The 24,826-nt window shown below is 45.7% G+C and overlaps 1 protein-coding gene across 4 annotated transcripts in view; it reads right to left on the reverse strand.

The window, feature by feature from the left end:
* Nucleotides 1-13,908: 13,908 nt before the first annotated feature.
* Slc6a18 (solute carrier family 6 member 18) overlaps nucleotides 13,909-24,826 on the reverse strand; it is a 14,095-nt gene continuing 3,177 nt past the window's right edge. The window contains exons 4-12 of one of the 4 annotated variants that reach the window (XM_028782747.1): nucleotides 24,469-24,650; nucleotides 22,482-22,592; nucleotides 21,549-21,661; nucleotides 19,861-19,989; nucleotides 18,003-18,159; nucleotides 16,708-16,912; nucleotides 16,148-16,307; nucleotides 15,777-15,939; nucleotides 13,909-14,580 (exon numbers count right to left, since the gene is read on the reverse strand). In XM_028782747.1, coding sequence (XP_028638580.1) covers nucleotides 14,389-14,580; nucleotides 15,777-15,939; nucleotides 16,148-16,307; nucleotides 16,708-16,912; nucleotides 18,003-18,159; nucleotides 19,861-19,989; nucleotides 21,549-21,661; nucleotides 22,482-22,592; nucleotides 24,469-24,650 — 1,412 coding nt within the window. In that variant the 3' untranslated portion in view covers nucleotides 13,909-14,388. The remainder of the gene's footprint in view (nucleotides 14,581-15,776; nucleotides 15,940-16,147; nucleotides 16,308-16,707; nucleotides 16,913-18,002; nucleotides 18,160-19,860; nucleotides 19,990-21,548; nucleotides 21,662-22,481; nucleotides 22,593-24,468; nucleotides 24,651-24,826) is intronic. The other 3 variants (XM_028782748.1, XM_028782750.1, XM_028782749.1) reach the window with 3 other exon arrangements.

Raw genomic sequence — 24,826 nt, forward strand, 5'->3', positions numbered from 1 at the left:
GGCCGGTGTTTACATTTCTCTTTTGGTAGCCTGCAGAGTGCCTTCCCATACCGAAGACACTAGAATGTATGGGTGAAGGCTTCGTATAGGTGCCAGCTTGATTTCTCTGTGTCCAGTGATTTGTGTGCGTATTCTCCTCAGTAATGGGACCTTGCTGTCAGTTTGCAGAAAACAGTTATTCCCTCAGCAACAACCCTGGGCTGTTTTGGGATTATGGCACCCCCTTGGGCAACAACTCAATTGAATACACCTCAGTCTCTTTACTAGAAGCCCCATTTGGTGATCAATGGCTAGTTGAGACTCAGTATCCCCCGTTATTAGGAGACCTCATTAGGGTCATCTTCATACATTTTAGGACGTTTCTACTGCACTAGGTTTCCATATCATCCCTCAAATACCCATTAGTTCCAGCTGTCTGTCTCTCTGAATTCCCTCATCCTACTCTATCTACTCTCCCCCACCCCACCTGATCCTCCTGTTCTCCAGCCCCCAGTCCACCCATAAAATCAATCCTATCTCCCCAGCCAGGGAGATCCATGTGCCCACCCCTAGTCCCATTCTCTATACCTAACCTCTGTGGTTGTTTAGTTTGAAGCTTGATTATCACTGACTTCACAACTAATATCCACATATAAGTAGATACATACCATGTGTGTCTTTTTGAGTCTGGGATACTTCACTCAGGATGAAGTATGGTTCCATCCATTTACCTGTGAATTCTATGATGTCTCTTTTTATGATGTCTAAGTAATGCTCCATTGTGTAAACTTTCCACAGTTTGTTAATCCATTTTTCTATCTAGGGTCATCTAGGTTGTCTCCAGTTTCAGGCTATTATGAGTAGAGCTGTAATGTACGTGGTTGAACAAGTTTTATTGTGATAAGATAACTCGTCCTTTGGGTATATGCCCAACAGTGGTACAAGTGAATCATTCCGGATTTCCTGAGGATCTGCCATATTGATTTCCACAGTGGCACTGTAGCAGGATGGTTTCCTGCTGCTGCTACATTGTTTGCAGTGGAGCTGATGGGGGAGGAGCTAATGTGGGAGGAGTGAAGAGAGAGGAGAGGAAGGGGGGAGATGAAAGAGGGATGAGGAGGAGAGAAGATGGCTGGAGACGTCTGCCATGTCTTTAGCCTCAGGTAGTTATTCATATATAGGTTAGTTAATTGGGTTAACAATTCCAATTGTGTGGGCATCTGGTTAATTGAGCATTTCCAAACATATTGGATACCCTGTAAGCTCTAAGAGTCTAATTTCTATGGGTACCGTGAGGATGGCAGGTATTGTCAGGGCTCAGCCAAGCATTGTGGACAGCGTAGTGGATTGGCAGAGCCAGCCGCCACACTGGCTTCTTGTGGATGTCAGGGCCGGTGTTTCAAGCTACCCAGAGCCGCGGTCCAGAACCAGAGCCGTGGGGGAAATGGCAGCTCTCTGGTAACAGCCTGGGCCAGGCACCACATTTTTAAATACTAACTACAACATGGCACTGCCATATTGATTTCCATAGTGGCTGTACAAGTTTGCAATGGTGAGTCTTTGGAAACCTGAAAGCCTCCTCCCAGTGGCACAGCTCCTCCAATGAGGCCACACCTCCTGATCAGTTCCACCAACTGGGAACCAAACATTCAAACATATGAGCCAATGGGGGCCATTCTCATTCATACCACCACATTCCATTCCCTGGATCACATAGTCTTGTAGCCACATCATAATGTAAAATGCATTTAGTGTAACTCAAAGTCCCCATAGATCTAAAGTCCCTGCTGGGTGGTAGTGGCATACACCTTTAATCCCAGCACTTGGGAGGCAGAGGCAAGAGTATCCTGAGTTCAAGGCCCGCTTAATCAGGACATCCAAGGCTATACAGAAAACTCTTGCTTGAGGTTGCAGGAGTCCAAAGTTTCTTCTGAGATTCAGGCAATCTCTTAATTGTAAACTCCTATAAAATAAAAAAACAAATTATATATACTCCCAACATACAATGGCACAGAATATACTGTTTCAAAAATAGAGGAAAGGGGGCCTAGTGAGGAACTACTGGACCAAAGCAAAACCAACCCCAGCAGGACAAATTCCAAATTCTGTATCTCTGTGCCCACTGCCAAAGGGTGTATTAGATATCTCTCCATATCCCACTCCTTCCAGCTTTGTGGATTGAAACACATTTCTTTCCTTTAGGCTGGTTCCATACCCTGGTTGCAGCTCTCCTTGCCAGATGTCCCATGGCTTTGGCATTTCCAACATTTTGGAGTCTCAATGTGCCCACAGTTCCATGTAATAGCCTCTCCAAGTCTCCATGAAGAGACTCCCCTGGTACACGCCTGGCTTCAGCTGCTTTCCCTAACCACAGAAGAGGATCCCAGGGCTCCTCTCCACCTACATTTTCCTTGATAAAGCAGTAACATTGTGGCTGGAGCTGTCAAGTTCTTCTGCTTGCTTGGGCTAAAGCCTGGCCCCCTCCATGACTTGCATTTGCCTAGGCTTAGATCTGTTGGTGATTTTAGTTTTTAAGTGGCCTTTGCCTTTCAGAGGTTACAGGTTTAACTGGGTGGAGTTCCTCCCTGAAGGCGCACCACTTTCTTTATCCCATTTATCATCAGGGCTTCCTTTTTTTTTCCCACAAGGCTTCATTGTCTGCTGGAGCTCTTTATTGGCTTAAACTATATATTTGTTTTTAGCCCTCTTACTCTTTTTCAGTGTAGCTCTACATAAGAGTGGTCACAAATAACTATGTGACAGGTAACACAGTCAGTACTAGGTTATCTTAAAATCTCCTCTGCCAAAGATGCTAGTTCAAAATTTTTTCAATTTAGCCTCAGGCAGATTTTTAGGGCAAGGACAAAACCGGCCACTTTCTTTGCCAAAATATCACAAGTATGGTCTGTAGCCTAGCTGCTAATAATGCCCCCCCTCTGAAACCTGAGCCTCCATGATCCACATTGCTCTCAGCCAGCACGACCGTCTTCCATGCTCCGACTAGGACAGCCGGTTCACACACACACACACACACACACACACACACACACACACACACTTACAGCATTTAACTGATTTTCTAGTCCAAAGTCTTTTCTATTTCTCCAAACAACAGAATGCTGAAGCCTGTACAGCAACATCCCAGTCCCTGATACTAACTTCTATCTTGATTACTGTTCTATTTTTGTGAAGAAACCATGATTAAGGCAACTTATAAAGGAAGGCATTTATTTGCAATCTTGTTTACAGTTTCAGAGGGTTAGTTCATGAACCTCGTGTCAGGGAGCACAATGACAAGCATACAAGGCATTGGGACAGTAGCTGAGAGCTTTCGAGTCTGATCCACAAGTACCAGGCAGAGAGAAACTGGAGACAGACAGACAGACAGACAGACAGACAGACAGACGGTAGGTCTGGCATGAGCTTTTAAAACCTCAAAGCCCACGGGACTGGAGAGATGGCTCAGCGGTTAAGAGCACTGCCTGCTCTTCCAGAGGTCCTGAGTTCAATTTCCAGCAACCAAATGGTGACTCACAACCATCTGTAATGGGATCTGATGCCCTCTTCTGGTGTGTTTGAAGACAGCAACATTTTACTCATATATAATAAATAAATAAATAAATATCTTAAAAATAAAAAAACAAAACCCCAAAACCTCAAAGCCCACCCCTAGTGACACACCTCCTCCAACAAAGCCACAACTCCTAATCTTTTTCAAACAGTTCCACTAACTAGGGGACAAACATTCAAATATATGAACCTATTAGGGTCATTTGCCTTCAGACCACAACACCTAACAAAGGAGATGAGAGAGTCCCACCATGAAAACTATAAATCCCTTAAGGAAGAGACTAGAAAACAGAAGAACTTCACATGTTAACAGGGTGGTAAAATTACTATTATGAAAATATAACCATCCCAGAGGCATCTACAGATGCTGCACCAGCTTAGTAAAAACGCTACAACATTCTTCAGAGAAATAAAAGACAGAAAAAATAAAATAAAAAACACTGTCAGGCAGTGGTATCAAATGCCTTTAATCCCAGCACTTGGGAGAAAGAGACAAGCAGATCTCTGAGTTTTAGGCCAGCCTGATCTACAGAGTGAGCTCCAGGACAGCCAAGACTATCCAAAAGCCTAAATATGAAGCCTGAAACTGCTAGAAGAAAACATTCGCCCTACTCTACAAGATAAGTGTGTAGACAAGGCCTTTCTGAATAGGACTTCATTTGCCCAGGAATTATGGCCAACAGTTGACAGGTGGGACCTCATAAAACTAAAACACTTCTGCAGAGCTAAGGAAACAGTCAAGAAAAGGGAAGGCAATGGTGAGAGGGAATCTGTCAGTTATATATCTAACAGGATTAATACCCATACCATATACAGAATTGTAAAGTCAAAGAGTCCAAAGACAAATGAGCCATTCAGAATATGAGCTGTGCATACGATCTGATCAGAGTTCTCAAAAGAAAGACTAAGAATGGCTTTTGAAAACTCAAAGGTGTTCATCATTCCTAGCAATTCAGAAAATACAAATGAGAAAAACTGACATTTTATCTCACCCTGGTCAGAAAAACTAAGGTCAGTAAACCACAAAAAATATGAGGATCCCTGCAATGAGGATGTAGGCAAAACTATATACATTCACTGTGGGTTACAAACAGTGTAGCAGCTGTGGAAATCAGCATAGAGGATTACCAAAAATCTAAAAACAAATCTACCAAAACTGTACACATGATCCACTTACATCACTACTTGGCATATGCCCAAAGTATTTAGTGTCCTTCACAGATACTTGCATGGCCATGTTCACTACTGGTCTATTAATTACAGCTAGGAAATGGAGACTAGATCCTACACGTCTTTGAACAGAAGAATGGATAATAAAAATGTGGTACGTATACACAATGAATACTATTCAGCTGTAGAAAAAAAATGAAAGGGTGAAATTTGGAGGTAAATGGAAGAAACTAGAAAATATCATATCAAGTGGGGTAACTTGTTGAAGTTTGGCCAGTTGCTCTGTATTGTGATGCTAAATTCTGTACCTGAAGGGCTAGACCTACCAATGAACTCTCACATTTACAAGCTTCTGTGGTACATTGTTCCTTGATTTACAACTATTAGTTAAATAAAAGTGGCTATAGCCAATTACTGGGGGGTGAGGGCTTAAAGGAAGGTAGGTTTTGAGTTACCTGGTTGGGGGTGGAGGAGGAACAAGGAGGAGAAAGGAGGAAGCTGCCAGAAGGGGAGATGGACCGTGAGCATGTGGCCAGGAGAAACAGGAAGTATCTGGGGTACACCACAGGGGAGGTAGTAAAGCCAGAAATTAGAAAAGTATTAGGGGTTACTCCCCACAAATTGTCAAAACCAAATAAAACAACCAATGTCTGAGTCTCATTTATTTGTAAGCTAATCAGGGATAAGCTTAGACTGGTTGTAATATCTCATATCCAGAAAGACAAATGTCACATGTTCTCTCTCATCTGTGATTCCTAGTTCAAAAACTTCATATGTCACTATAGAATGTGGAGTAACTGCAGAAACTAGGAAAGTAAAAAGATACCATGGGAAAGAGGATATAGGGAGTAAGAGGAATATATGTTTTGGCATGGTCATGGAGGGTTCCACGCCTCAGACCCATAGCAAAGCCATTATCCAAATTGGCCAAGCTCAAGAGTAATAGCAAAGCTTTCCTCGAGATGTCAAGTATGAGTGTTTATGAAGATGACTAGTGTGTACAAAGATTAGCAACTGCAGCTTCCTCCTAAATGTTTGAGCTAACCGTTTCCCCTGTGCTATACCTAATAAACATGCCAAGGTCTCAGTTTGCATTGGTAGTGTGTAGAAAACCCCACCTGAATTTGTGCATGTGCATGCGTGTGTGTGTGTGTGTGTGTGTGAGAGAGAGAGAGAGAGAGAGAGAGAGAGAAAGAGAGAGAGAGAGAGAGAGAGAGAACTAGCTGACAGTGCTCCCTCCAAGATCCAGAGACTGTTGCAAGATATTTGATCACACTGTGAACCCCAAGATTGTATTATTTACTGTACAAACTTGTTTACAGTTGTGATGTGGCTTATCCCTTAGCACACAACTTTAGTATTCAAAATGGAAGTCTTTTTTTTTTTTTTTTTTTTGGTTTTTTCGAGACAGGGTTTCTCTGTGTAGCCCTGGCTGTCCTGGAACTCACTCTGTAGACCAGGCTGGCCTCGAACTCTCGAACTCAGAGATCCACCTGCCTCTGCCTCCCAAGTGCTGGGATTAAAGGCGTGCGCCACCACCGCCCGGCTCAAAATGGAAGTCTTATTCCAAATAGTTTCTTATATTAATACAGGTATCTCTCTTAGGTTGGGGTCCATTTCAGAGGCAGTTTATACCATAAAAGCTTATACAAAGGTATAGGAAGTGCTGTTGGGTAATTGGTTTGGGTCCTATCTTATTGTAGGTAACTACAAAATAGTTCTGTTGACTTCTATCATGATTGGTTTCCAAAGGCATAGAACATAACAGAATATGTAACCAATCTTGGGATAGAAAATTTCCTAGTTAACAGAAACATATGAGAACATTTCCTTATAATAGCAGGCTAGCCAGGTAAATGTTACCTAGGCTTTAACATTCCTTCTAGGCCTTAATATTTTACCTAGGTCCTAACAGGCAGTTTTACTGGGGCAGTGAGTTTTACTGGTTGCAGAGAGAACAAGCTAGATACAGGTGAACACAGAATGAGCCAGAGAATGAGAAGGAGCCAGATTAGAACAGATTACCAGAGTTAGTTTGAGGCCAAGCAGAGCAAAAAGTCAGAGGCTGAGAGAGAAGCCAGATTGAATCAGTCAACTTGGAGAGGAGTTTGAACCAGAACAGCTGAGTTGAACCAACTAGCCAAAGTTCAGAAAGAACTAGAAAGGGAAAGCTTACTCAGCAGTAAGTCTCAGAGGCCGAAAACATTCTAAGCCTAAATAAGATTGTATGGAGGCTAGAAGATTCCAGGACTGGGCCTAGGTTAGCAGACAGAGGCAGTAAGCCTCGGAGATGACAATTACTACAGGAGAATAAAAGTTACATTTACAGAAGACTACCTGGAAAAAGCACTAGCATCAGACATTGAGAAACTCCCTTTTGAGTTAATCAAGGGAAGCCAAAATAATATAGGCTATTGTTATCCTTGGTTGCCTCTCAGAAGTTGAAGGTAAGTTCCTATTGAAGACTTTGGACACAGGACTCAGAGGATTTGAGTTGGATCTGATCTGAAGGCCTCCTCTCTGAGGACCAGCTTTCGTTGTCCCAGATGATGCTGAGCAAGCTGCCAAGGGAGGGAAGCATACAGTACTACCCACCTTTAAAACATAATGGTGACCAGCATGGCAGGGTATCCATAAAGGTGCAACAGTGGCACTCATATCTTGGCAGTAACCAACAGCTGTCTAGTCTGATTTTCAAGACTGTTTCATTTGTTAAGGTCTAGGTAGACTATTAAGGCCTAGATGGAATGTTAAAGCCTAGGTAAAATGTTAACAGGAGGGACCATGCCTGGTACTAGAAATCTAGCCAACTTCCCAACATTAATGAGGTCATGGATTTAAGAAGTACCTAACATGGCCACTTTACTAAGCCAGCATAATTTATAACTGCAGGGCTAGATATTTGTCCTTATATCTATATTAAGTGTAGTTCTTTTTTTTTTTTTTCAAGACAGGGTTTCTCTGTGTAGCCCTGGCTGTCCTGGAACTCGCTCTGTAGACCAGGCTAGCCTCGAACTCTCGAACTCAGAAATCCGCCTGCCTCTGCCTCCCAAGTGTGCGCCACCACCACCCGGCTCTTAAGTGTAGTTCTTATCCTTCATCAAAGAAGCTTTTGTTTGCAATAGATAGGTACCATCACAGACACCCATGACTCTACAAACTGCTTAAAACAAAGACCCAGCTCCAATGGATTCATCTACAACACAACCCTTGAGGGGACATAATGGATCTGGGGACGAGAAGATTGTAAGAGCCAGAGGATCAGAAAACCTATTATACCTAAACAATATGGTTGCCTAAATAAGACCCAAACAAAACTACCACCAATATACATGGCTCTTCCTTGTTCTGGCCCCATGGTGGATCAGACAGCCACAGGCTCTGTTCAGGGTTAAGTTGGAGTGTTCAGGCGGTTGGGGAAAACACAGGAGGACAAGGCTACAGGAACATAACTTAGGGTATCAGCAAGGCTATGGATATGCTGAAGGGTAGAAATCGCTGGGGGCCTCTGGTGACTCTGGCCTTCTGATCCCCACCCCTGCTTTTGTGCCATGAGCCCCTACTGTAGAGTTTGTAGGAACACCTAGGATGGGTTTGTCCTCATTCCTAAAGCCCATATCCACCAGGAGATATCCATCAGTCAGGGCCCTCCTGTCCACTCTGCTGAGATACCACCTGTCCCCATAGATTAGCACAGCAGCTCCCGGGAGAGACAGCAGGACTTAGTAAAGCTAGACAAATGTCATTCAAAAGACAGCCTACAGATAACCTGAGGAGCGGGATTACCAACATAAAGGGCACAGAAGTGTACAGAACAGCCCTCCAATTCCAAAGGGACTGACTGAGCTGGATTCACTGATGTCTCAGTCACCACCAATTAGCTTTGAGCAATTGGAAACTCCAGGTTATCACTGGTGGGGCCACTGTACCTTGAGCTCCCAGTGCTGATGCAGCCTAATTGGCTTCAGCTGGCCCTTACGGCATCGCCTTGCTCATCTGCTGCTTTTTAGTGTATCCAAGTGACTAAGCCCTAGGCATTTACAGCAGAGCCAAGTCCAGGGAGTGGATCATAAATGCACCCAGATTCCTGGAACTTCCATATGGAGGGTATATGTTTGGAGCTCCTGGCAGCCAGCCTGTCGGAGCCAACCCCATCCCAGGGCAGAGGACACTCAGTAACAGAATCAAAATAGGCTTTGGAAATCCCAGGCAAAGTCACAGCTCAGCACAAGACTAGAAATCTTCCACCTGTCCTGGGCATACCCAGGCTCTCGGGGTGCTCCAGTAACATCATGTCATTGACAAACTCATGAGGTGACAGGATCTTATCTCTAGTCATGTTGCTCTAGTTCCAGCTCTTCTCAAGACCATTTGTATTCCTACCAAATTGTTAAGGCCTGGCTAAAGGCTCATGTTCTGATGGGCCCAAATCACAAAGTTACTGAGATCTTTCTTCAACTGTCAGATCTGCTCAGGGTGAAACAAAAATGGCAAAGTTATGGGGGCTCTTCTAGATCTGAGCTGAAGTTCTCTCTCTCTCTCTCTCTCTCTCTCTCTCTCTCTCTCTCTCTCTCTCCTTTCTCTCTCCCTCCCTTTCTCTCTCTCTCTCTCCCTCTCTCTCTCTCTCTCTCTTTCTCTCTCTCTCCCTCCCTTTCTCTCTCCCTCTCTTTCCCCTTCCCTCCCTCCCTCCTTCCCTCTCTCCCCCTCCTCCTCTTCTCTCTGTGTTCCTGTAAGCAAAGTGTCTGTCCCATGCAAGGAAGTCAGGTGTAGTGGTGCATGCTTTCAATCCCAGAACTGTCTCAGTGGAGACAAATGAATCCTTGGACTGACTCCCTGGATGCTCCAATAACACCTGCTTGGTAAGTTCCAGGCCAGCAAGAGACCCTGTCTAAAGATCAAATCAAATAATTTTTAAAATATGGTGTACTAGATGGTTTTATGTGTCAACTTGACACAAGTTAGAGTCATCAGAGAGGAAGGTACCTCAGTCGAGAAAATGCCTCCGTAAGATCCAGCTCTAAGGCATTTTGTCAATTAGTGATCAGTGGGGGAGTGCCCAGCTCATGATGGATGCTGTCATCCCTGTCTGGTGATACTGAGTTCTATGAGAAAGCAGGCTGAGCAAGCCATGGGGAGCAAGCCAGTAAGAAGCACCCCTCCATGGCCTCTTCATTAGCTCTGACATTCGGATTCCAGCATTGCTTGGGTTCCTGTCCTGATTTCTCCCAGTGACGGACTATGATCTGGAAGTGTGAGCTGAGTAAACACTTTCCTCCCCAACTTGCTTCTAGCCACGGTGTTTTTGTCATAGCAATAGAAACCCTAAGACGGACAGAGGAAAGACACTTTGTTCTCTGACCTCACAAACAAGCACACAGAGTCAAAGAACAGCAAGGTCAATGGAGCCAGTCATGAGCTCTCCTGCAGGGTAAGAGTTCCTTTCTGACTTTCTTTGAACACTCACACACTGGGCTCAAAACTTGGCACCTAGGTGTTCATCTGTGTGGTGATCTGAATGAAAATGGTCCCCATGGGCACATAGAGAGGAGTACTATTAGGAGATGTGGCCTTATTGAAGTATGGTGACCTTGTTGGAGGAAGTATGTCACTTCAGGTTGGGTTTGAATTTTCCTGCTGAGGCCCAGTATCAATCTTCCTTCTTGTTGCCTGAGAATACAGATGTAGAACTCTCAGCCCCTCTTCAGCACCACATCTGTCTGCACTTTGCCATACCTCCTGCCATGATGATATGGACTAAATCTCTGAACTACAAGCCAGCCCCAAGTAACTGTTTCTGTTTATAAGAGGTGCCTTGGACATGATATCTCTTCACAGCAATAAAAAAACGTAACTAAGACAACCTGAGAAGGATACTATAGAACTAAAGAAAGTTCCCAAAACTTGACAGACTTTTCAAAGTCCCTCTCACCTCTAAGATCTTATTGTGTTGGTTAGGGTTACTATTGCTGTGATGAAACATCATGACCAAAGCAACTGTCATCACTGTTCATCATTAAAGAAAGTCAGGAAAAGAACTCAAATAGGGCAGGAACCTGGAAACAGGAGTCGATTTAGAGGCCATGAGGAGTGCTGCTTTCTTGATTACTTCCCATAGCTTGCTCAGTCTGTTTTGATACAGAACCAAGACCACCAGCCCAGGAGTGTCCCCACCCATAATGAACTTGGCCCTCCCACATCAATCACTAAGAAAATGCCCTACAAGGTTGTGTACAGCCCAGTCTTATGAATGAATTTTCTTAACTGAAGTTCCCTCCTCTCATATGGCTTTACCTTGTGTCAAGTTGACATAAAACTAGCCAGCACACTTGTGGTGAGCAAAACAATGATAACAAAGATGTGTTGGTTCCCCAGAAACTGACTATGCTATCTGATCATGAGGTGTAACTAAAGTTACATATGGAGTGAAGGGGCTGATCTGTTGACCTGTAGGTATGGATCATCCTGTTCTATCTGTGTGGGTCTGAGATCATCACAGGGATCGGTAAAAGGGAAAGCTAAGCAGAGCTGGGTTGTAGAAACACTAAGACAATCATTGTTGTCTTTGAGTTCAAGGAAAGGGCCAAGCCCAGGAATGAAGGCACTACCAACCAGACTAGCAAAGGACAGGTGGTGTCCAGTTTGCCTCAATCCTGGCTCAGTAAGACTCAACACTCGGGGCCTTCATGGCAGTAAAGAGTACAGATATGTTTGGGATGAGCTTCTGGTTTTCTGAGGACCAGTGTGGGGACATGTGGCAGGGGACAGAGACTGGCTGGAACATCAAGAATGACATGGGAAAGAAGCCATTTTTCAGAGGAAGACTGGAGTCTTTCTTCACCTGGACTTTTTCTAAGAAATGGATCATGAGTGGGATGCACAAACTTAGGAGAGCTGAGTGTTACATGAATGTCCAATAAAGAGCCACAAGCCGCTTGCTCCAGTGTTCTTTGGGTTCTTTTCCAAGCTTACTAGCATAGTCTCATTCTTGGGAGTACTTTCGTTTTCTTAGTAAGCTATATTTCTATTTATAGCCACGTTATCACTGGAGCAATCCTAGAATAGAATACCCCCTGAATTCAGATCTGTAAGTTGGCACCCCTAAATACGCTTTCCCTGAGATTCTGGGATTTTTCTATTTCTCTATATCTATCCATGCCTAGTTTAAAAGGTATAGCCTTTTCTCCATCTCCCATCCTTTAGCAGTACTAGGATTTTCTTGTTTATATTGTTTTTCTCTCAAACTTTAATTTTTTAAAAAAATGTCCTCAAGCTGCCTTCTGAGTCCATTTTTAATTATTTTATTAATGAGATCAAGAACCCAAAGAGAACTCATTTTCCTGACAACAGAGCCACTTCTGTAGCCCAGCCAGAGCTGCTACCCACAAACTTACAGACTCACTCCCTAGTCACAATGGAGATGTCTTTCACAATGAGTTCCAGCTCCACCTGTTATAAGAGGGGGCTGCTTCTCATACAGTAAGTTGACTTATTGTCTAAGCATGTGCTCTCAGGATTGCCTGGGATACACAATTACCTTTCACCCTAGAGTATAGATGAACACCTCTCCAGGTATAATCCTAACCTTAGTCATAGGATAGAGCTAGGCTGAAGAAAAACACTGAGAGAAGGGTGAGTTTCATGTGGCTGAGGAAGACATGGACTCTATGTCTATCCCAGAGTTCACAGGTTATTCATAGCAGCTTCATTTCTTCTATGTTGACACTGTTGCCCTGAGAAGTAGTGTGTTCCTACAGGTTGCATGTTTTGTGGTCTGGTTTTTGCTGGACAGGCCTAACCCATGGTTTTCTCAAGGGTAAGGTCAACTTGAGAATATTTTGCATATAGATATGGTCATGCAGATTCAGCTCATTCACCTTTGCTCTGCAGTCTAACCCCTTGCTCATCTCATCCTCGATAGTACTTTTGGCAGCCACCCCAATATCCCAGGCACTCATCAGAGGCTCCAAACAATCAGTCTGTTTGATAGAGGTTGACCAACCTCTGATGGTTTGGACTGCCCATCTGTTGGTATGTCTGCCTGTAAGTCACCTATTGGACATACCTCTTGTCCGTCTTTCCTTCTACCTGGATATTTTCGGAGCTGTATCAAGAATGTATGCAGAATGGACTATTCTGAAGAGGTTAGCACACAAGCCCTTGCTCTCTGTGGCTAAGCAGGACTCCAAATTCTAGGGTCTATGCTTTCATTTCAGTCCTGGAAGAAGGCATATTCTTCCAAGGTGCTGGGAGAGCCCACCCTGCTTTTGTGATGTCATACACTGAAATTATTTCCCTGATAATAGGCCCCTATGACAACCCAATTTTGAAACATGATATGGACATAAAATACCTTGTATAAAGATAGGTGCCTCTTATACTCCTGTTTATCAAGAGTATTTATCAAAGGCAGAATGGATAGGCATGGACAGTTGTCATAGTCCATGATACTGGACCAAGGGCAGGATTTAACCCTCTGTAGGCTTGAGTATTTTCCGTTGTGCACCTTGGGGTTCATTCTGTGTATAGTGCTCAGTGGATATACATGTGAACAGCCACAGAGACTTTCATGTTTACTTTGGATTCTGGGCTAGCCTTGACAAAGATGGCTTCGAGTAAGAGCCACATTTCCACACACATAAACCTTTCTTGCTTAAAATGTCAGCGCTGTGGACAGTACCACTGTCATTCTCCCCCCCACCTACCCTCTCCCCCCCAAAGCACCAGGGTCTGCTGTGCCTGGGAAGTTACTGACATCACAAAGCCACCGGTTGGTATAGATGGCCAGAAGTGAACATCCTTGCCCAAGTCCCCAGGTTTCAAAGATGACCCTGGTTTCACAGTCCTGATGGAAGTGGCAGAAAACAGAACAGGAGCGGGGAAGGGGCTCTCTGAGCCCTGCTGTGACTCTGCAGCCACGGCTGTGCTACAAAGCTGCAGAGGCCTGCTAGTGAAGAGTCCCAGTCAGTGAACAGATGTGAGTGAATAACTGGTTATCACTCTCAAGAGAAAGTAGAAACTGACTGTCCAGGAGCCATTTTGTACCCTCTCGACAAGCAAAAATTAAATGCTTGAAAAATAAAAACAACAGTATGTCTGGTGAGTCAGGGTGCAGTCAACACCTCCTCAGCTGTGACCACCTCACCCCTGCGGCAATGAGTGTAGGCATGGGATACTTGGTCCTCTAATGGTCTGGTATCTGCACCTGTGGGTCTCTCTCTTTATAGATGTGGTAACACTAGGATGATATGGGAGGAGGAAGGAGTTTCCTTCCTGTCAGGCTCCTCCTCCTAAGCTCAGCTTTCCTTTGAAGACCAGCATTAGGTCTGGATTTCTAAAATTAGTAATGTAGAGGCCATTCAGAGGAAAGGGATCCCACAGTCTTGCCACTAGGCCAACCAAGTACACTCAGGGCTACCCAAATCAGCATGGATTCTAGGAGAAAGCCATGTCCACACAGCCTGCACCCTGTGAGACCTAGCTTTGGAGGGAAGGCATCACACAGACTCCCACTGGGCAACACAAAGCTACCCTGAGTCTATGAGTCTTCCACCATACAGAAAGATGGGAAAGCAATAATCACGTGGTCTCAGTAGTGGACAGAGTATAATGAGGCTGCATCTCAGTGGCACAGGTCTTCCTCCCAACCCTGATCTACCCTAGCTCTTCGACTCAGCAGCCTCTGCTCTCCTGTAGCTTCAGACCACTTTCCAGACGAGTATCCTTCCACCTCCGTTTGTACTGGGACAGTAGCTGAGCCAGAGCAACTCCAGGGACCCACAGTGAGGGCAGGAAGGACAGGAGCACACAGATGACCTGCACCCAGCCTGGATAGAGCTTCTCCTCTCTTGAGGGAAAATGTTCCTGTGGGTACAAAAAAGCATGCTTAGATATGTGTCCTGACAGAGACCATACCACCCATCTCCAAGTGGAGCCAGGCTGATCCTTGGTCACCACCAACATAAGTGGCGACTTCACACACACACACACTTCTTGTAACAACAGTGAGCACATGGATACTTGAGAAAATGAAGTTTATCCAGAATTTCCTCTACCCCCAGCCCTTCCTGAGGGTGGGAACCACCAAGAGGCCAGTTGGGTCTGTACCACTATCACTCTTGGTCCCCAGCTTTCTCCTCTGTGACATGGCAACACCACTCACCCAACTTCAAATGCTTCTTGTGTGTTTGTGTGGGCAAGTAAAAGGTACATCTAATGAGACAGTTCTCATGAAAATCTCTCAAGTATACAGCCTACTTTTCTGGTCCTTGCTGGAGTCTTTCTTTAGGAATGACTTGGAAAGGATTGCTCTCATCATGAGGAGAGACACAGGTGCAGGTGAAGTTATGAACTGGGCACTTGTGCCTCAGAGGACCAGGCAGTTGGGTAAAGGACAGGACTCACAGCTGGAAGAGACTACCCTGCCTTAGGAGACTGGGCAAAGACTGGGGTCATATTGATAGTCATAAGACACCCTCTGTTCGTCACTCGTCTTCTCACACATAGAAAATGGGCAGTTTTTCTGACTGTTTGTCCCCAAACACACCGAGACAGTGAAATGAGGCCATGTCCCTAACAAGGAGGCTACTAGGACCTATGATGTCCCAAGAGCAGTGGTCCTCAGCCTTCCTAACACCATGACCTAATACAGTTCCTCATGTTGTGGTGACCCCCAACCATAAACTCACTTTTGTTGCTACCTTATAATTTTGCTACTGTTCTGAATCATTATGTAAATATCTGTGTTTTCCAATGATCTTAGGTGACCCTGTGAAGTGGCTTTTCGCATCCCTCCCCACAAAGGGTCATGACTCTCAGGTTGAGAACAACTGCCCTAGAGTCTAGACACCATGGAATCCACTCTGCTTACCAAAGCCCTTGTCTTGGAATGCCAGCAGCGTCAGGCCTTATAGGTAACCATCATATCTACATCTCTAATTTCCCAGTTACCAGAAGTGGTCAGACTACACTGCCATCTGTAGGTCATCTAAGCTGTGGGTAGTACCATGGGTGCTAGGTCAAGCCTCAGGGAGCCCCACAGGATTATGGGAAGGACCTACATATTGGGGGTTCCAGGCCTTGTAGCTTGGCGGTGTCTGTACCAGAAGGACAACGTAGGACAGGAAGATGCCGAACAGCATCATTGGGCTCACCACACTCCATGTCACCTGCCAGTAGAGACTGGGCCGCCGTCCAATCATCCACTCAATGTCATCACAGAACCTGCAGAAGACACTGGCTCAGGCTTCCTTGTATGACCTCATTGAACAGCCCATCCTTAAAAATCAAGAGCAGTAGGCACCCTGACCCCACCCTGGATCTTAGGGTACTATCTCAGAGGATTCCCCAAGATCCGGACAGCTGTGCGTACATACGCTGCACCACAATACCACTGCCTGCCATGCCCTGGTGAGGCATAGGAACAGCTCACCGTTTCATCCCATAAACGTGAATGACGCCCACCACCTCCATGAAGGCAAAGATGATCAAATTCAGAGAAGCTGCAAAACTGTCAAAGATCTCCAGCCAGTAGCTTCCAGACTGAAGTGTGAAGCAGATAGCTGAGAGGAAACAGATAAGGCAGGCCACCCCTGGGGACAAAGGTAAGCAGAGTGAGAGACAGTGGGGTGGAGGGCCAGGAGGCCCTGGATATCCATGCCCTCTCCCTTGGTCCTCCCCACCCCTGCCAGGTGCTGGGCTAGACAACAGGGAGGACCTGCTAGGAATGGGGTTCAGCTTGCATAAGAGTAGGGGAGAAAAAGCTCTTCCTTCTCCCTTACCCTCACTCCTATCTTCCTTCCCTCTCTCCTTTCCTTCTCACTATCTCCCCAACCTGGGGGCACCAGGGCTTCACAGATTCTAGAAGTCAGCCTGGCACAGCCTTCTCAAAGAACATGGGCCCCCGAGCTCTGCTTCCAGATGGGCTGTTGAACAGTAGGCAGGATGGACAACAGGCCAAAGTAGGGACAGGCCCTCCAGGCAATTACTCACCAGTCATGGCCTCCTTGGGTATACCTTTGGGTAAGATCCCCATGTCGAATAGTGGTGTGATGACACCCTCCATGTTCCCAAACATGGAGGACAGACCCAGGGTGAACAGCATCCCAAAGAAGAGCACAGACCACACAGAAGCGCCTGGCATGTGCAGGACAGCTTCTGTGAAAACGATGAAGGCCAGGCCTGGGCCTGAGGCACTCTGTAACACAAAGTCTGTGCTGTGGACATGTACACAGCACACACCTCACATCATAACATGTACATATCCCATATCATGATACACGTGTACCCATACCATTACCTGTGAATGTTCCACTGTAACATGTACATACAGTGACATATGTACATACACACACAAACATGTGTGTATAGCATCATAATATGTACACATATTATGTACATAATATGTTCACATAATATGTACATACATGTGCATCCATTCCATCACCTGTGAATGCTCTACTGTAACATGTACACACTCACAGTGACTTATGTACACACACACAGATTTGTGTATAGCACTGTAACATCAACTACACACCCCATACCATGACACATGAGCCCTATGGGATGACATATCTGCTCCACACTATAGCACATACACACCCTCATTATGACGCATGTGCACCTACACTGTAATACATATGCACCCATACCATGACACATGTATACCCTCACTAAGACATATTTGTACTCTACGCTGAGACATATACATGCCTCAACCATGACACAGGTATACCCTGCACTGTGAAGTGTGCTTGAGCCACAGCATCACATTTGTGTGCCCTCTCACCCACCATGACATGTATGTCACATACTGTGACATGTAAACACTCTACACCATGACCTAAGTACACATACATGCCTTCTGGTGTCAGAAGTGCTACCCTGCCTTTCTGGGAAGACAATCCACAGGCACACCTCTGAGAAAAGAAAGGTTTCTTTTTGAATAAGGAATTTGGAACCGTTGAACAGGGAACTATGACCTTGGAGTCAGGAGTCAGGAACTACTGCCTTGAGAATCTTCCCCTGAGTGGTCATCCCTAGTCTGGTCCCTGTGGGTCCCCAGCATCCACTGGCTCTATGACCAGACTCTGGCTACTTCCTCCTAGGTTCTCTAACCCAACAATGTTGTCATGTTGAGGTCATCCTGCCAGATGCAGATGGACTGAGCTACTTTTTTTGTAGTTCCTGGGAAATGACCCCAGCCTTCTGCAGCTCCACATGCTCCCTAAGTGGCCCTGACTTCCTAGGGACACCCCTCCTTTCCCTCCTGTCCCTGTGGGTACCTTATCCAGAAAATCTTCCAGATGGCAGGTCTTCAGGGGAAGTCGGGCCACCCTCTCAGCCTGAGTGGCATTCAGGTACATGAGGACAGATTGGTACTCATCCCTGGAGATGCTAAACTCTGGAAAGTCGAACTCATTGATGAGGCTCAAGATATTTCTGCAGGAGCAGGAAAAAGGCCAGTGAGGACGGGACAGAACGCTCTACAATCCAGCAAATGTTCCGATGCTCCGGGAAAGTTCTGGAGCAAATAACAAATCCCAAATGAGAACTCCAACTTTCCTGGATCTTTTGGTGTCTTGTGGATACCTGTAGCTGGCCATAATTGGAAAGAGGAAGTTATTTCTAGCTGTGAACCAAGAATGGGGGCATTTTTACATGGGCATGAGTGAGGAGGAGGAGGAAGATCCTCACCTCATCAGTGAGAGATCTGGCAGTAGGGAGGTAACAGACCTTGGTATCATCCAGTTGATTCTGCTTTTATGAGCATATAAAATATAGGAGTTATAGGGCAGATAAGACTCCTCCCCCTTCCCCACCCTAGATTTCTAAGAAAAGTCTGGGAGGCCAGGAGGTGAAATGAGATCACTTCATTCAGGCAGCTGCTGGGAAGACAGCGTGGGAAGCTGTGAAGGTGAAGCCTAGGTTACTGTGGATGCCTCATGATGCTGGAGATAATTAGAACTTTTGCTAAGGAAAGCTGCAGGCAACAAGAACCAGTACAAGAGAGAGGCCATACAGTTACAGCTGACAAGGCCGTGTAAGTGGCGCTGCCCAGGCCTCTCAGAGCTCATACCGCTACCACGTGTCCTGGGTACCAGACACAGAGATGCGGGATTTCACATCTGCCTCTTCTAGTTTTCAGTCTTGCTTTGGTTTGATCCTTCTTTGCTAATCCCCTGATCCTCCCTTTTAAAATGAGAATGTTTCCCTTTTTATCTTAAACTATCTCCCTTCTTGATATTACAGTTGCTTACAGCTAGGAGTTTGTGCCATTCTCAGTAGAGACTGAACTTTGACTTTCAAGCCATGTTACAACTGTTGAGACTTTGAGGATGCTTGGACATAGACTGGATGCCTCTTTCATTATGAGATAGCCATGTGACTTAGGTTCTGAGGAGGGATGTAATAGTGGAAATGGAAAGCAACCACATAGGATATGTGTGAAATCCTAGTCTCAAGGCTGGAAGTGCTGTTCAAAGGTTCTAGAGACTTAAGGAGGAAATCCGTGACTAGAAGTGTATCCTTGGGAGAGTTTATTTCTGGATCCTTTCTGTTTCCTTTATCTCTGTTCACAATGAGTTGAGGAATCTCCACAGACACATTCCTGATGTTCTTTCAACTTAAGCATATGAGACCAAGCAACCATGAACTGAGCCTCCTAAATTTAGAATCTAAAACCATGAGGAAAATAATCCCTCTTATAGGTTTTTTTCTACCAAGTAATTTTTTGTCAGTGATGAGAAAAGCAGCCAATGAATTCCTCTTCTACAACCCAATGGCCATAGCCATTGCTCAGTTGCATCATAGCCTTTGGCCTATCTGTCACAGCTGTCTCTTCTGTGTCCATTTCTGTCCCATAAGGACATCTATCATTGCTTCAGGACCACCCTACTCCAAGATTACATCATCTCAATTTCTACCTTACTTCCATCAAAAGTAGACTTACTTCTTAGACCTACTTCTAATCAAGTCATATTCTGAGGTTGCCGGTGAACAGGAACCTTCAGAGGACACTATTCATCTCATTGCCCTGGAGAAAGTGGACATGGCTGTGTATTCTGTGCATGTGTGGACTACACTGTGGGCATCTGTCTGATGGCCTTGCCCTGTAAATCCAAGAACAGCACCCATGCTCACCTGTCCAGGCACCTCCCATAGTCATTGGATGCTTTGAACCCCATGATGGAGAAGATGGTGATGGATGCATACAGGGAGGTCATACTGTTGACCAGGGCAATAGTCACGGCGTCCTTCTCACAATTGTTCCTGGACACAAGCACATGGCCATCATGGGACTTTCTGGGTCAGAACCAGGCTTCCTATAGGAGGAAATGGAATGGTTCCCTCCTTAGCACCTCTCTGGCCTGAGATATACTCACGCTGAACCTGGAGGATGGGGTAGGGTTGATCTCATGCTCCCAGGATGACTTCAGCCTCTCCCCACACTCCTCCACTACAACCCAGCTCAGGGCCACTAAGGGACTGGACATTCATGGAGTGGTGAATATGACTGCAGGTTTTTAAAGACTGTCTTCCAATAAGAATGTGTATAGGTATATGTTGAGTGAATTCAGGCCAGTAAAATATGACAAACACTCCTTTGGACCCAGATTACATATCCTTCCCTAAAGGCTGGTAGAGAAGAACCACTCAGAAACCTCCTCTGTCCCACAGAAAGGTGGATGATCACACAAAGTTGGTTTGGTAGAGACTGTCATAGTGTGACCCAGTGGCTTGACTTAGTAGCACTACCCCCTGAGTACTGTGTGCAGACTGGATGTCTGGCAGCAGTGTCTGCATGTGTCAGCATCATGGCTGTTTCAGGAGACCAGTAAGCTTAACACTATATGTATGCTTTCATGGTTCATGCACATGTCATACATATTTGGGTCAGCATCCTACCCAGTATGAAAGACATGTGAATACTGTCATCAAAAATGAAGTTACTGGGGCTGGAGAGCTAGCTCAGTGGGTAAGAATAATTGCTGTTCTTGCAAAGAACACATGTGCAGTTCTCATCACCCACAAACAGCTGTCAGTCCAGGAGATCTAACACGCTTCTGGCCTCCTCAGGCACCAGGTACACATGTGGGCACGGTAGGCAAAACAGCCATACACATTAAAAATATGTTAATAAAAATAAAAACTGATTTTAAATAAGTCATTAAAAATGGAGCTGTCTGTCAGCCATAACAAAAGGGAAAACCAGAGGTCGTGACAGAAGGAAGTTCATGCACAATTGCTTAGTATAGGGACTCTTCTTGGCTACAGCCTCACACAGAGGCCACCAAAGAATATTTCTGCAAGGACAACTACTAATCCTGTCTGATCAGCTTCCGACTGTTTATTGGTCACTGTGCCAAGAAAGCCTGTGAAATCCTCATCTTCCTTTGGATCTGACCATGGTCTACCATGTCACATGGTACACTCCTTCCCAGTGCAGTGCTCTGCTATTTCCAAATGGACACCAAGATTCCTGAAGCATCCTCAGTTGCTTTTGTAGCATAACACTTACAGCTCTGTCCAGCCTTGGGTGAGCTGAGTATTCTGGTAGACTCTGCCACCAAGGCCCAACATGGCAACCTTTAGAGGATATCCTACCTTGTCTTCAGTAATACCTCAGGAAGTCTTAACAAAAGCTCTACTCAGAATGAAATTCTCACTTGGAGTTCACACTAATTGTGCTGGAGAGATGGCTCAGCGGTTAAGAGTTCTCATGAGTTCCCTCATCCAACAGTGTGGTTCCAAGTGGTTAGGTCTATCTCAGGTTTGCTGGCTCAATATTGGAACTGTAAAGGCATCCACACCACAAATAGGCTGCATACCTGGGTGGGTTGTAGCTTGCAAAAGCAATATGCCCTCCAAAGGCCAGGGACAGGGAGAAGAAAATCTGGGTGGCTGCATCCAGCCACACCCGTGGATTCTGAAGAATCTTCATCTGGAATGAACGGAGGTGGCCTTATTATGCAGAGGGCAGAATGTACCAGCTGGTCCATCTGACTATTCCAAAACATTTGACATACTCATGAGCAAGAGGGTGTGGCTTGTTCCAACATCTCAGAAATGAGCAGGCCTGGGGGTAGCACCAGACCCAGTTCTGAGGTAAGTCTGACAATCCCCTAACTCAAGAACTTGCAGACCCAGGACTTTGGGGTGCCTTGAAGGGTCCTTGGAGCAGAATATATATGTGTGCGTCTGTGTGTCTGTATATATACATACATATATGTGTGTATGTATATATATGTGTGTGTGCATGGTGTGTGTGTATGTTCAAATACTTATGTTCAGATATATATATATATGTATGTATATATATATATATATATATATATATATATACATATATATATATATATGTTCGTGTGTGTGTGTGTGATTGTCATTACTACAGGGACTCTCATGGACCACAACCTCACACAAAGGCCACCAAAGAATACTCTGCAAGGACACATAATATATATGTGTACAGGCATCCTAAGTCTTGTAGCTCCCTGTTATGGGGAGCAGGGCAGAGGCTAATACCTGTTCCCGATGTAGGACACATGGTCCTGAGTCAGCCTCTCCCTGCCCTGCACTCAGTTGCTCCCTACCTTCCTTTATGTGCCTCCCACTCAGTTACCTACTTGTCCTGGCTCTAAGTATTGCATGCTTTGATGCCCCTCCTAGTTCCTGTGGGAGCCCTCACCCTGCAAAACCTTGGCAGCCCTTACCTACAACATGTCCTGGCCATGATTTCCGGAGGCATGAGGTCTACTTACATTGGGAGTAAACAGGTAGGCCAGGCCCTCTGTTGCTCCAGGCAGGGTCAGACCTCTGATGAGGAAGATGGTTAGCACCAGGTAAGGGAACAGGGCTGTAAAGTAGATCACCTGAGGATAACAAAGTATGAAATGTGTCCTGGCATGTGTCACAAAAAAGCCTTTGTAGGAGCAGCTGTAGACATTCAGGGCCTGTGTTCCAGTACTCTTCTGAGACCAAGTTAGAAGTGGGTGCTTGGGAATGTGAGGTCAGGTCAAGGTCAGATTCATGATTTGGGCTCATGGCCAAACATCAAGTGATCCGGTATACCTTCTTTTTTCACATTTGAGCCATGTGGAGTCAGATGAGGTGAGCACTGAGGTCCTAGGACACACAGGTCTCCCTCAACAACAAGGACTGGTTCCATAAAGAAATATCCCATCTTCAGTCTCCTCTTCTTCTTTGCTCTAGCCCCCCTTCCCACCCTCAGCCCTTCCTCTTATCCTTCAGTCTCCTCTCCTTCATTCTCAGGCTTTGTCCCCTTTCCTCAGCCTCCTTCTCAGATCCCAGACTCCCCTCTTCAATTCTCCCTCCCTTTCCACAACCCACAGCTGCCTCTTCTACATGCCCCCCCTTTCCAGCTTCCTCTTTTTATACCTCTTTTCTGCAATAGCTGGGGGCTCTATTTGATCTTTCTTAGGCAGCCTTGTTTCTGACCTTGTATCCTTCTAAACTCTTTTTTTTTTTTTTTTGGTTTTTCGAGACAGGGTTTCTCTGTATCCCTGGCTGTCCTGGAACTTACTCTGTAGACCAGTCTGGCCTCTAACTCAGAAATCTGCCTGCCTCTGCCAATCCCAAACACTTTAATCCCGAGTACTGGGATTAAAGGCGTGCGCCACCACCGCCCGGCCATTCTAAACTCTTCAGACTCTCTCCAACCCTCCTTCAGAGCCCATCAGGCGCTTGCTATGTGATACAGACCCTCTATCTCATCCTCTTTTCCCTAATACTTCAGATGGCCACAGGACCAGGCCCTGTCTATTCCTTCCCACACTCTCCCCTCCTACACTGGCCCAGCACAGGTCTTCAGCTGGTATTTCAGGCTTCTGCTCACTAAGCATTCATGTGAAAAGGACTTGCAAGGGACAATTATCTTTGTGTGTCCTAAACCCCATGACACAGACCACAGAATCTGCTGCCACATTTTCAAGTGCTTGCTGAGAACATGACAGGCTGTGTGGACTCTGTGCAGAAGCTCTGCAGCCATCAGTCAAAGGCAGAGCCTGGGTGTAAGGGTCCAAACGGCCACCTGAACAGAACCTGCACATGACAACATGGGAGACTTCCAAAATCTCTCATTCCAAAGGAGCTATGTAATCAGAAGTGTCTCTGTTCTCCGTCTCTGAAAGACAATTCCCTGTTTATAGCAGAGCCTGACAATGCTTGTGCTATTAACACTTTATAAGCAAGAGCAGTGCCAAGACAGGAGGAAGAAGAGGGAGACAGAAACAGGAGGAGCTTCTTAAAGGGACAGGATAGGTGGGATCAGCTGGTGATGAGTAGAGGCAGGATAGAAGTGGAGCAGTCAGTGCTTTTGGCAGCTCTGTAGCACTCCAAGGAGGACAAGTGGGACCTATGTTTTTTCAGAGAAAGAGCCACAGAAGCAGTGGTTTGCTGGGTCTCACAGAAGGGACACTGAGAGAAAAGCTGCTCCCAGTCATGTACATTGGTGTGAGTGGTTACATTGGCAAAAGTGGTCAGAATGGGATGGAAGAGACCCAACAGGATACTTTCAACAAGAGCACATATACGACATATACACCCAGAGGAGGGTGGACATGCTGTGTAAACGCACAGAAGAAAGCCAATCCCCACTAGATACAGGTCAGGTCCAGCACAGGCAGGACTGGGAAAAGGAAGCACTGAGTAGCCACAGAGGAGTCAGTCTAGAAAGCATCTCTGATACACAAAGCTCCTCACTCTCAGTATGCAGGCAGTGCAGCTCACCTTCCCTGTGCTCTCAATGCCTCTGATGACACACAGGTACACAGTTGTCCAGCAGGCCACCAGGCAGAGGAACAGCTTCCATTGGATAGTGCCTGTGTTGCTGACGTCAGATGTGATATTCAGAGTCTGCCGGTACCAGAAGTAGCTCACGGTGCCACTGCTCTGGCATTCCTGTACAAATCCTGGAGCCAAGATCACTGTCACTGGCTAACCACAGGGTTTGGGGTTAGTCTATACCATGACCCAAGCATTAGCCAAGAACTGTAAGTTCAGCGTGGCCAGCCCTTCACAGCTGACCTGTCTGGCCGTGTGTGTGTGTGTGTGTGTGTGTGTGTGTGTGTGTGTGTGTGTGTGTGTG

The sequence above is a fragment of the Grammomys surdaster genome, unplaced genomic scaffold, assembly GCF_004785775.1.
Source record: "Grammomys surdaster isolate TR1022 unplaced genomic scaffold, NIH_TR_1.0 843, whole genome shotgun sequence".
Lineage (NCBI taxonomy): Eukaryota > Metazoa > Chordata > Mammalia > Rodentia > Muridae > Grammomys > Grammomys surdaster.